At 39.1% G+C, this 12,051-nt stretch overlaps 1 protein-coding gene across 1 annotated transcript in view; it reads right to left on the minus strand.

Annotated features, from left to right (window-relative positions):
* Window positions 1-11,728, minus strand: part of LOC136862114 (LHFPL tetraspan subfamily member 6 protein-like) — a 128,898-nt gene extending 117,170 nt beyond the window's left edge. Inside the window, exon 1 of the mRNA XM_067138863.2 lies at window positions 11,627-11,728. Within this exon, the coding sequence (XP_066994964.1) occupies window positions 11,627-11,728 (102 nt within the window). The remainder of the gene's footprint in view (window positions 1-11,626) is intronic.
* Between the last annotated feature and the right edge of the window lie 323 nt (window positions 11,729-12,051).

Here is a 12,051-nt window from a genome sequence, read left to right on the forward strand (position 1 = left end):
GTATCGATAAGTACATTTTCTTAAATATATTAAGCATGAGATCTGCACGTTCGCATGATTTTAAATAAAAGTCTTGTTTATTTTATGTAATTGTGTTGTTGTTTGAGTCATCAGTCCATAGACTGGTTTGATGCAGCTCTCCATGCCACCCTATCCTGTGCTAACCTTTTCATTTCTACGTAACTATTGCATCCTACATCTGCTCGAATCTGTTTGTCATATTCATACCTTGGTCTACCCCTACCGTTCTTGCCACCTACACTTCCTTCAAAAACCAACTGAACAAGTCCTGGGTGTCTTAAGATGTGTCCTATCATTCTATCTCTTCTTCTCGTCAAATTTAGCCAAATCGATCTCCTCTCACCAATTCGATTCAGTATCTCTTCGTTCGTGATTCGTTCTATCCATCTCACCTTCAGCATTCTTCTGTAACACCACATTTCAAAAGCTTCTATTCTCTTTCTTTCTGAGCTAGTTATCGTCCATGTTTCACTTCCATACAATGCCACGCTCCACACAAAAGTCTTCAAAAACATCTTTCTAATTCCGATATCAATGTTTGAAGTGAGCAAATTTCTTTTCTTATGAAAGCTCTTCCTTGCTTGTGCTAGTCTGCATTTTATGTCCTCCTTACTTCTGCCATCGTCGGTTATTTTACTACCCAAGTAACAATATTAATCTACTTCCTTTAAGACTTCGTTTCCTAATCTAATATTTCCTACATCACCTGCCTTCGTTCGACTGCAATCCATTACTTTTGTTTTGGACTTATTTATTTTCATCTTGTACTCCTTACCTAAGACTTCATCCATACCATTCAGCAACTTCTCGAGATCTTCTGCAGTCTCAGATAAAATAACAATATCATCGGCAAATCTCAAGGTTTTGATTTCCTCTCCTTGGACTGTGATTCCCTTTCCAAATTTCTCTTTGATTTCTTTTACTGCATGTTCCATGTAAACATTGAAAAGGAGAGGGGACAAACTGCAGCCTTGCCTCACTCCTTTCTGGATTGCTGCTTCTTTTTCAAAGCCCTCGATTCTTATCACTGCAGACTGATTTTTATACAGGTTGTAGATAATTCTTCGTTCTCGGTATCTGATCCCTATCATCTTCAGAATCATAAATAGCCTGGTCCAATCAACATTATCGAATGCCTTTTCTAGATCTACGAATGCCATGTAAGTGGGCTTGTCCTTCATGATTCGATCCTCTAAGATCAGACGTAAAGTCAGGATTGCTTCACGTGTTCCTACATTTCTTCTGAAGCCAAATTGATCTTCCCCCAACTCAGCTTCAACTTGTTTTTCCATTCTTCTGTAAATAATACGTGTTAAAATTTTGCAGCCATGAGATACTAAACTAATAGTGCGGTAGTTTTCACACCTGTCAGCACCGGCTTTCTTGGGAATAGGTATAACAACATTCTGCCGAAAATCGGATGGGACTTCTCCTGTCTCATACATCTTGCACACTAAATGAAATAACCTTACCATGCTGGTTTCTCCTAAGGCAGTCAGTAATTCAGCGGGAATATAATCAATTCCAGGTGCCTTGTTCCTATTTAGGTCACTCACAGCTCTGTCAAACTCTGACCTCAAAATTGAGTCTCCCATTTCATCAGCATCAACAGCCTCTTCATGTTCCAAAACGAAATTATCTACATCGTTACCTTGATACAACTGTTGGATATGCTCCTGCCATCTTTCTGCTTTGTCTTCTTTCCCTAGAAGTGGCTTTCCATCTGAGCTCTTAATATTCATGCACCTAGATTTCCTTTCTCCAAAGGTTTCCTTGATTTTCCTGTATGCAGCATCTACCTTTCCCAGGACCATACAGCCTTCGACATCCTTGCACTTCTCCTTCAGCCATTCTTCCTTAGCTACCTTGCACTTTCTATCCACTTCATTCTTTAATCGCTTGTATTCTTTTCTGCCCTCTTCATTTCTAGCATTCTTGTATTTTCGTCGTTCATCAATCAGGTCTAGTATCTCCTGAGTTATCCACTGATTCTTAGTTGATTTTTTCTTCCTTCCTAACATTTCTTCAGCAGCCCTACTGACTTCATTTTTCATGACTCTCCACTCTTCCTCTACTGTGTTTCCTTCGGCCTTTTCATTTAGTCCTTGTGCAACATGTTCCTTGAAACAATCCATCACACTCTTTTCTTTCAACTTGTCTAGATCCCATCTTTTTGCATTCTTTCCTTTCTTCAATTTCTTCAATTTCAGATGGCACTTTATGACCAACAAGTTGTGGTCAGAGTCCACGTCTGCTCCTGGGAAAGTTTTGCAATCCAACACCTGGTTTCTGCATCTCTGCCTAATCATAATGAAGTCTATTTGATACCTTCCAGTGTCTCCAGGTCTCGTCCACGTAAACAGCCGTCGTTTGTGGTGTTTAAACCAAGTATTGGCGAGGACTAAATTATGGTCAGTGCAGAATTCAACCAGCCGACTTCCTCTTTCGTTCCTTTGTCCCAATCCAAATTCTCCTACTGTGCTACCTTCTCTTCCTTGGCCTACCACTGCGTTCCAGTCTCCCATCACAATTAGATTCTCGTCACCTTTGACATATTGTATTAAATCTTCTATCTCTTCATATATTCTTTCAATTTCTTCATCATCCGCTGAACTAGTAGGCATATAGACCTGCACTATTGTGGTGGGCATTGGTTTGGTGTCTATCTTGGCGACAATAATTCTTTCACTATGCTGGTCGTAGTAGCTTATCCGCTGCCCTATTTTCTTATTCATTATTAAACCAACTCCTGCATTAACCCGGTTTGATTTCGTGTTGATAATTCGGTAGTCGCCTGACCAAAAATCCTGTTCTTCCTGCCAACGTACTTCACTTATACCAACTACATCTAACTTTAGCCTATCCATCTCCCTTTTCAGATTCTCTAACCTACCACAACGATTCAAACTTCTAACATTCCACGCTCCGACCTGCAGAATGTCAGTATCCATCTTCCTGATGATCGCCCCCTCTCGTGTAGTCCCCACCCGGAGATCCGAATGGGGGACTAGTTTACCTCCGGAATATTTTACCCGGGAGGAAGCCATCATCAGTACATCATTCATACAGAGAGAGCTGCATGTCCTCGGGAGGTGGTTACGGCTGTAGTTTCCCGTTGCTTTCAGCCGTATAGCAGTATCAACACAGCTAAGCCATGTTGAGTATTATTACAAGGCCGTATCAGTCAATCATCTAGACTGCCGCCCTTGCAACTACCGAAAGGCTGCTACCCCCCTTTCGATGAACCATTCGTTAGTCTGGTCTCTCAACAGATACCCATCCGATATGGTTGCACCTGCGGCTCGGCTATCTGCATCATTGGGACACGCAAGCCTCCCCACCGCGGCAAGGTCACATGGTTCGCAGAGGAGGTTTATGTAATTAATAATATTAAATGTAGGGAACACTGTACGCGTGTGACTGGGAAATATTATTTTATTAATTTAATCCGGATTTCTATTGTGATTTAAGGATAATCACTAATATTTCAGCGGTCTTATTTGCATGAATTAGTACGTAAAATCCCATAAAGTTCTAGTGAATTTGAAGCATATATTTCATGGGAGAACGGCACTCCAGCTGTATTTATAATATCTTCCTAATTTTACTAACTGGTATGGATCTTCATAATAATTTGAATATAGATTATGTATTTGCTTCACATGTTAATGCATGTATTTTTATATATCTCATACTAATTACGAATATGACCATTGAAGATGTACAAGCCCGAGGTATAATTCATGAATTATATACAGTAAATACGCGAGTGAGATGGTATTACTTAAACGACCTGTGGGAATAGAGTCTTCCACATAAATGAATAGGGTAGATTTTAGATGCAGTAGTGTGACAATGAGTGAGGTGAGACTTGTGAAATGTTCGAGGTGATAGAATGATAAAGAATTAGAATAATTATGGTTATCGCGATGTAATGAATTAAGCTGTATATGGCCCGAAGAATAGATGGCCCTTGAATAATTGTGTACTTGGAAACGAGCAAAATGAGAAGAAAGAAGGAAAGAAAGAAAGAAACTAGAAAGTGTCTTTGTGGCCGCAAGGTAGGACACTTACCTCAGGAGAGACAGACTTATTACGAAAGGGATTTGTCTGGTCCCATGTGCGGACCGAGTCGTCTTTAAAAGTCTTCAGAATTTTAGCCCTAGTAAGTCCCCTTCACTCACCACTGCATTAACAATCCCATGCTAATGATATATTATGACTAACGTTGAGAATTTTATGATTCTGTGAAGGACGTATTCCTCCCCATTTTTATTTATTAAATTAGCTCGTGATAGGAGTTTCATATTTTGGCACCTTGGAAGTTGGAGAACGTGGGTTCGACCCGCATCAGAATGATGGATTAGAGCTGACATCATATGGCTTGACTATACCATATCTTCAAGATGTATTGTTTGCTAATGTGTTTAATACTTTTTGTGTAATGTATTATTGTATTTATGTTGCTCTTAAGTGTTTATGGTGATGGGTAGGAAATCAACGTTGTGTTGATCCACTTCGTACAGTATATAACAGGGTCAGTTAAACCCATAAATACGTGTATGTGTTCAGTATAATATGTAATTTATATGGTCAAATAGACCATGTGTTCGATATGCGGCGATGTGATCTCGTGGGTAAAAATAAAATGTACTAATTTATCTGTCTAAATTCCACAACAATGACGGCCAACTAATAGTATGGCTTAATGAGATAGTGTCATCCAGTCCTTATGGTCAATCCATTGAATGAATGGATACCATCGAGTATCATTGTTCAGTGATAAATAAACCTGCGTTTGTGTAAAATATATATAGTATTAGTGCGCTCTAATAAGGTGATTTAAGGTATGCCAAGCGATAGCCAAAACAGTGTATGAATTGACAAAGACGTTGAGGCATACTGTATACAAATGATTTCATTTACTATTGCTTATATTTTATGTGTATTAATATGGCATTATCTCGTGTATTTTATGGTGTGGATCTTACAGTTTAATATAATTTTTAGTAAATATTGGGAACAAAATTGTTCTCATTAATATATTAGTGTATTCCTCTACATTATAGAGGACCCTACTTTCGTTATATTTAATGTAGTGCCCAGTTTCTTTTACGAATATTCCATTACCCGTAGGCATCTGAACTTTAGCCGTTGACGCAATGAAAGTAGGGCGGATGGGACTTCGAGCCCGGGAAGTAACTTCCGAAGATTCTCATCTAAAGAACTCCATTTATTTATTTACTTAATTTATTTATTTACTAGCTGATGTACCCATGCTTCGCTACGGAAGTGAACACGTCGTGAGCAAGATTGTATTAAACTGCATAGCTCTTAATGTTACCCTAGAAACGCGAGGGGGAATTCACCAAACATCTTTTCTCATAGGAAGACTGAGTTAGGGAATTTTTCACTGTAATGGTAGACCCGCTTCCATACCATCAGTCACAATCAGGTTGGGAAGTTTTCATAATAATGGTAGACACTCACTCCCCACCTGTCTGTTTACTTATTCAGAAAGACTGTGTTAGTGGGTTTCCCAAGTGAAATGAACATACGTTCCCATGACGTCATTAGAAATGGCGCGAATAAAAGCAATGCTTTCATATGAAATACTCAATCAAATGAAACACCACACATTTTCTCACTTTTAACGAACAGGAATACACTGCCGATCTAACAGTCCAAAGTTCCAGAGCTGGAATGACCAAGCCGCAGACAGCCGTGATTCGTGAACACTCTTCGTCTTTCTTCGGCGGGGAGAGGGTCGAAAAGTAGAGATTCTCACGGCAAACACTGTGCCCTTTTACTAATCTGTTTCCTAGGAGTACCCGATGAGTCAGAAAATATCAATTCACTAGACTGGCGGCGGAAAAATCTATCTGACTTGGAGGCAAATTTTTCCTTCAAGCCAGAGGAGAAGCCCCCTTCACTGATATTTTGGAATAAAATGAATGTGGAATTTAATAAAAGTGAAGAGGAAGAAGCTTTTCTTAAGAAACGGCTTTTTTTCAGGGTTGAATTTTGAGTCATTTAGTGAATCGTGGTGCTATGACTTGGAATAGGCCTAAATTGTCATTCCCAGGCCATACAACTACAACTACAACAACTACTACTACTACTGCTACTACTCAGACTCTGACTTAAAGTATGCACACTGCTCATTCAAAACAGCGTGTCAGAGTAGGGATCGAATAACTGGAATACTATGAAGAACCAGTGTGTTACGTACCAGCTGTGTCAGAAAATGTATGAACCAGAGGAATGGCATGTTTTCTAACTCCCCGGCTATTTCCCGCCATTATTCAGTCAGGCTATTATACTCGGTACGCAGCAGCAATTCCATCTATCGGAGTTGAGAGGCAGCATAAGAGACAAATAACATCACAACAAACAATGGTCAATGTAATGTTATCGTTGATCAATGTTATGCACTTTCGATATTGTAGGCCATCACATTTAGTTTTCTTCCGACTCTGAAATACCACCCATCATAGTCACGGTAAAACTGAATACAACTTAAATGATCGGAAATTGTATTCGCTGTAACTTTTGTTAAATAGTACTTTTCGATAGGACCAAAAACATAGGTACTTAACAATTAAATTTTACGCGCCTTCCCCTAAACTACAATTTCACCCAGTGTGAATAAAATGGTTTATAGCTTAGACTGTACTTTCTTATTTCCCGACTATATCGATTTTCAATAAATTCTGTTCACCCATTTTCTCGTGGCTCGGCTTTGGTATGGACTCAGCAACAAAAATACAAATTCTTGAATATCTGTGTTATCATAGCTGGTACGGTAAAAATGTATAATACATAACTAGTCGGAAATTTAATTCTATAAAACTTTGGTTATGTTGTATTTGTCGATACGACCGTTAATAATATAAATATTTCAGAATTAAATTTTAGGCCTTCCCCTAAACTCCCATTTCATTCAGCGTGAATAATATTTATAGCCTAGATTGTAGTGACTTATTCTCCGACTTTACGCACCGATTTTAATTAATTTCTCTTTAGCCGTTTTCTACTGGTGCGTGGACAGACAGACAGACAGACAGACAGACAGACAGACAGACAGACAGACAGACAGACAGACAGACAGACAGACAGACAGACAGACAGACAGACAGACAGACAGACAGACATTACGGAAAAGTAAAAATGTGCATTTCCTTATTACTGTGGATATAACCGATACAGAAATACCATTATTTTCAAATTCTGAGCAATGTACGGACAAAACTCTTATTTTATATATATAGATTTATTTATTTATTTATTTATTTATTTATTTATTTATTTATTTATTTATTTATTTATTTATTTAATTTATTTATTTAAGCCGAATTACTTAAATGGTGCCCTGATATGCTCGGGATGGGTACAGCATAGCAGAATGATTTCGAAACATTCATATTGCAACTTATGTTGTGGTTTGTTAACTTTTTTCTTGGCAAGTTGCTTTACGTCGCACCGGCACAGATAGGTATTTTGACGATGAAGGGACAAGAATGGGCTAGGAGTGGGAAGGAAGTGGCCGTGGACTTATTAAGGTACAGCCCCAGGATTTACTTGGTGTGAAAAAGGAAAAAAAAGGAAAGTTGTCTTCAGGGCTGCCGACGTTAGGGGTTCGAACCCACCATCTCCTGAATACTGGATACTGGCCGCACTTAAGCGACTGCAGATATCGAGCTCGGTGTTTATGAAATTATCGAGACGTTTACTAAACCTCAGAGTATCAATGCCAGTAGATATATATGATATTTAATGTTTAGAGCAGGGATGGCGAACCTTTTCCAACTAGTGTGCCATTTTAAGTCTGGTGTATTATTCTCAACTGTTGACTGTGCCACTTGTTATTTTCCTTTAAGGAATGCCCTCTCCCTCCCTCCCCCGGCGACTTCCTTTCCGAATTCCTAATTATGTTTCATAATATGTTATTTATTTACTGATTTATTTATTTATCTATCTATTTATTTATTATTTATTTATTTATTTATTTATTTATTTATTTATTTATTTATTTATTTATTTATTTATGTTGTAAATACATTTAACTGTATGTTCCGTGCTCGTATTTTGGAAATACTGCAAAAAAACATTTTCAATACTGTAAGTTTTGAATATACATATTATTTGTAAATAAATAAATAAATAAATAAATAATAAGCACCAGTTGTTACACACTTCGTCATTAAATACTACTAGCGGGCGAGCTGGCCGCGCAGTCAAGGGCGCGCAGCTGTCAGTTTGCATCCGGGAGATAGTGGGTTCGAGTCCCACCGTTGGCAGCCCCGAAGTTTGTTTTCCGTTGTTTCCCATTTTCACACCAGGTAAATGCTGGGGCTGTATCTCAGTTAAGGCCACGGCGGTTTCCTTCCCACTCGTAAGCCTTTCCTATCGCATCGTCGCCCTAAGACCGATCTCTGTCTGTGCGACGAAAACAAATTGTAAGAAGATAAATATTATTATAGATAAAAACCAAAAACACTAATATTGCCAATGGACTTCCCTTCCTGCATTAGCTTCATTATCTTTCCATGTTGTCGTAGTTCGTATGCTCAACAATTTAACTAATTTCTACCTCATTACGTTTCCGCAAGTAAAACAGAAGAAAACAGCTATCCTTGCCTGTAAGGTCACATCCATGCTTTCATCAAAATATACTGCATACATCTGGGATTTGTTCAACTTAGCTTTCAATTGCTCCAAAACTTCTTCACCCATACTTATTACAGCAGTTCAGCTGGCTGGCATTCATTTCATTCTGTTAATTATATGTAGTTTGTTAGGGAAGTTTTCAAATAATGTGTCGAACATCAGTACGGAAGTTTATTTCAAGAACTCGCCGTCAGAAAGCGGTTTTCTATGCATGCTGTAGTATGCAGTGAGACAGATGGAAACACTGCACTGATATTATTCCTTGGACGAAAAGATGATACAAAAGAACTAATTTGCTTTGTGTAATGTTCGATATTTTGTGACACGAACTCTCTCTTCTTTCTTCTTTTGGCATGGAACAAACATATGAATGATTAGTCTCGAAATGTCGCTTTATATTAAATGTGAGGGACACAATATTGTTTTCAAACACAGCCAACACATCTTTCTATCAGTCCGAATTACCTTGTCCACTGTTCATCCGGCAACCTTTGTTAAGATTTTGTTATTTTCGGCACCGAAAACATGCTTGTGAGGTCCGTATACAAAACCACCAGAAAACGACACTGTTATCTCACTTGACTTTCGGACCTATCAATGTAGCAGCGTTGCCATATTGCACGTCCGGATGGAACTAGTATTGAGATTTTCGATATTTAGTTCTAACACGTGAATCACTAAAATATATGTATTGTCTGCAGTACAAGACGTAAACATTATTATGTTCATGAGGCGTGCCACCGAAATCGTGATCGCGTGTCACTTAGTGACACGCGTGGCATAGGTTCGCCATCCCTGGTTTAGAGAAACGTTCCTGAATCCAGTCATGATAGATCGCTTCGTATTATTATTCACTATGTTTAACGATTGAGGAATCATGCACCTTTTCTCTGCGCTTTTTGTCCTTGCTATAGAGCTTCACTGTCAGTTAGAAACAGGTTGCCTTGGCTTGGTGACAAAATGACAAAGACCTGTCATGGGAACATCTGGCTACGACGTCCAGGAGACAAGAGCGCAGAAGGGAGGAAAGGTGAGTGCGGCAGTATTTATCATCGATCTTCCTGCTGACTTGGCTATAGCCTTGATACAGTAAACGTATGTGACATGTGCTTCCGACATCAATGACGAACACAAAGCGTAGAAGGAGTGGTTACTGCTTTTTCAGCGACGTAACCTGACGTCAATTCCAACGAGACTGAAACCTTCAGAAAATCCATATTAATATGATACACCATCAGCTGTAGGTAATTCAGACCAATATGGAGTGCAGTTTTGTTTCTTTTTTTTTTTTTTTGCTAGGGGCTTTACGTCGCACCGACACAGATAGGTCTTATGGCGACGATTGGATGGGAAAGGCCTAGGAGTTGGAAGGAAGCGGCCGTGGCCTTAATTAAGGTACAGCCCCAGCATTTGCCTGGTGTGAAAATGGGAAACCACGGAAAACCATCTTCAGGGCTGCCGATAGTGGGATTCGAACCTACTATCTCCCGGATGCAAGCTCACAGCCGCGCGCCTCTACACGCACGACCAACTCGCCCGGTAGTTTTGTTTCTGTTGTAGTAGTAATTATTACTGTTTTAACAGGCAGTCAAACTAATCAGAGAGAAAAATAGAAGGTATCCGATTGTTCAAAAAATGAAGATATCAGCCAACGGGAGGTAAGGCCACGAAGGGCGTGAAAATGAGAGACTTCCTAGGCCTTGCAACCTAACACCGTTGGGGTCGGAGAAGAACATGAGTTGACCAATGGAGGTCGGATAACATAGATGAACGTGAGGAGCCAGGCACAAGTAATTGGAAGCAACAACAGGGCTCAGTTCAGGGCCCCGTGGTTGCTAGACCACGCTATTAAGTTGAGAGCTCCTGGGGCCCCTTTAAGTCACCTCTTACGACAGTTATTTCTGTGGCTCTTAGACTGTAGTCAGATGTTAGTACTTTGCAAAATAGTTTCTCAATTTGCCAATAGCCCACCATGTAATTATAGTTCAGGTTAATAGATGGTATGATACGTTAAGAGAAAAGTTTACATACATACATAATGAATTATTCTTTCCCCTAGATAGACTATGCAACTCCATTCGTCTCAGATGCCCAACCGACTAAAATCTATTCATATGCACACCTTCATCCACCGAGTTCATTCCTAACATCACTCTTATCTCCTCATTCGGAGTGCCTGAGCTGTCTCAGCTTTTACAAACTCGGTCTCAAAAGTAGAGTAGTATAATTTCGTGTTAGTCTTAACTTCTTAACGGCCGATGACCTTCGATGTTAGGCCCCTTTAAACAACAAGCATCATCATCACCATCATTAACTTCTTCGTACTGAGTACAGGTACTTTTAATCCAACAATTTAAGAGGACAAATTTTGGGAGAAAATTGTTAAAGAAAACTGTAAAATAATGTCGAAGATCGTGAAAAACTCCTTGACGTTCAGAATCCTGAATGTCCCGCCCTTCGAGACTACAATTAACGATGTGAAAGTAGGGCGTTGAATTATCTCTCCGAAGAAGCAACAATTTCAGATTTTCTTCTTGTTTTTGTTTGGTTCAATCAATCCATAAACTTCTTTCATGCAGCCCTCCATGCCGCTTTATCCTGTGCTGAACTGTTCACATCTACGAAACTATTACATCCTAAATCTATTTGTCACACCCCTGCTTGGGTCACACCTACTGTTCATACCAACTATTATTTCCTCAAAAACTACCTGAACATGTCTTGGATATCTGAAGTTCTGTTCTGTTATTCTATATTTTCTTCAAATTGTGCGAAATTCTTAATTTCTTAATTAGCTCAAAATTATTTGTATTTAGCTTAGGACTGCAGACGTTCGGGCCACTTAAGTTCTGAAAATACATTTTAACAAATAATTTCCTCGAGAGATGAAGCAGTAAAACAGTAATTCACGGTGAAATTATAAATCTCCTCTCACCTGTATCCAGAACGGAAGATAGAATCCAGTGCAGCATAGAAGTGCCGCTGCTAATGAGAGGAAAGCCCACAAGATGCCGACACCAGTCAGAGACGTTGCCATGTTAATAATACACTGTCACTCACTATCAAGCACTGACACAATAAGCACTAATAGTTATGAAACACACGACCACTTAGCACTTACACAAGATTTCCTAGTGAGTCGTGACTCTTGTATTATCAACTAGCTTCCATTTTTCAAATTTCTAATAGTTAAGTGTATTTTTCTTACACTGGATTTAGTCACTGAATTAAAGGTTTATCTTCATGGTATAAAGATGTCTTCCTGAGGAATTTAGTTCAAGCCTGTAAGAAAAGAAAGATCAGAATTATTAACAACATACAAATAATGATGGAAATCAATAAGGATTTATGGCCCATGTG

Source organism: Anabrus simplex, chromosome 1 (genome assembly GCF_040414725.1).
Source record: "Anabrus simplex isolate iqAnaSimp1 chromosome 1, ASM4041472v1, whole genome shotgun sequence".
In the NCBI taxonomy this organism is placed as follows: Eukaryota; Metazoa; Arthropoda; class Insecta; order Orthoptera; family Tettigoniidae; genus Anabrus; species Anabrus simplex.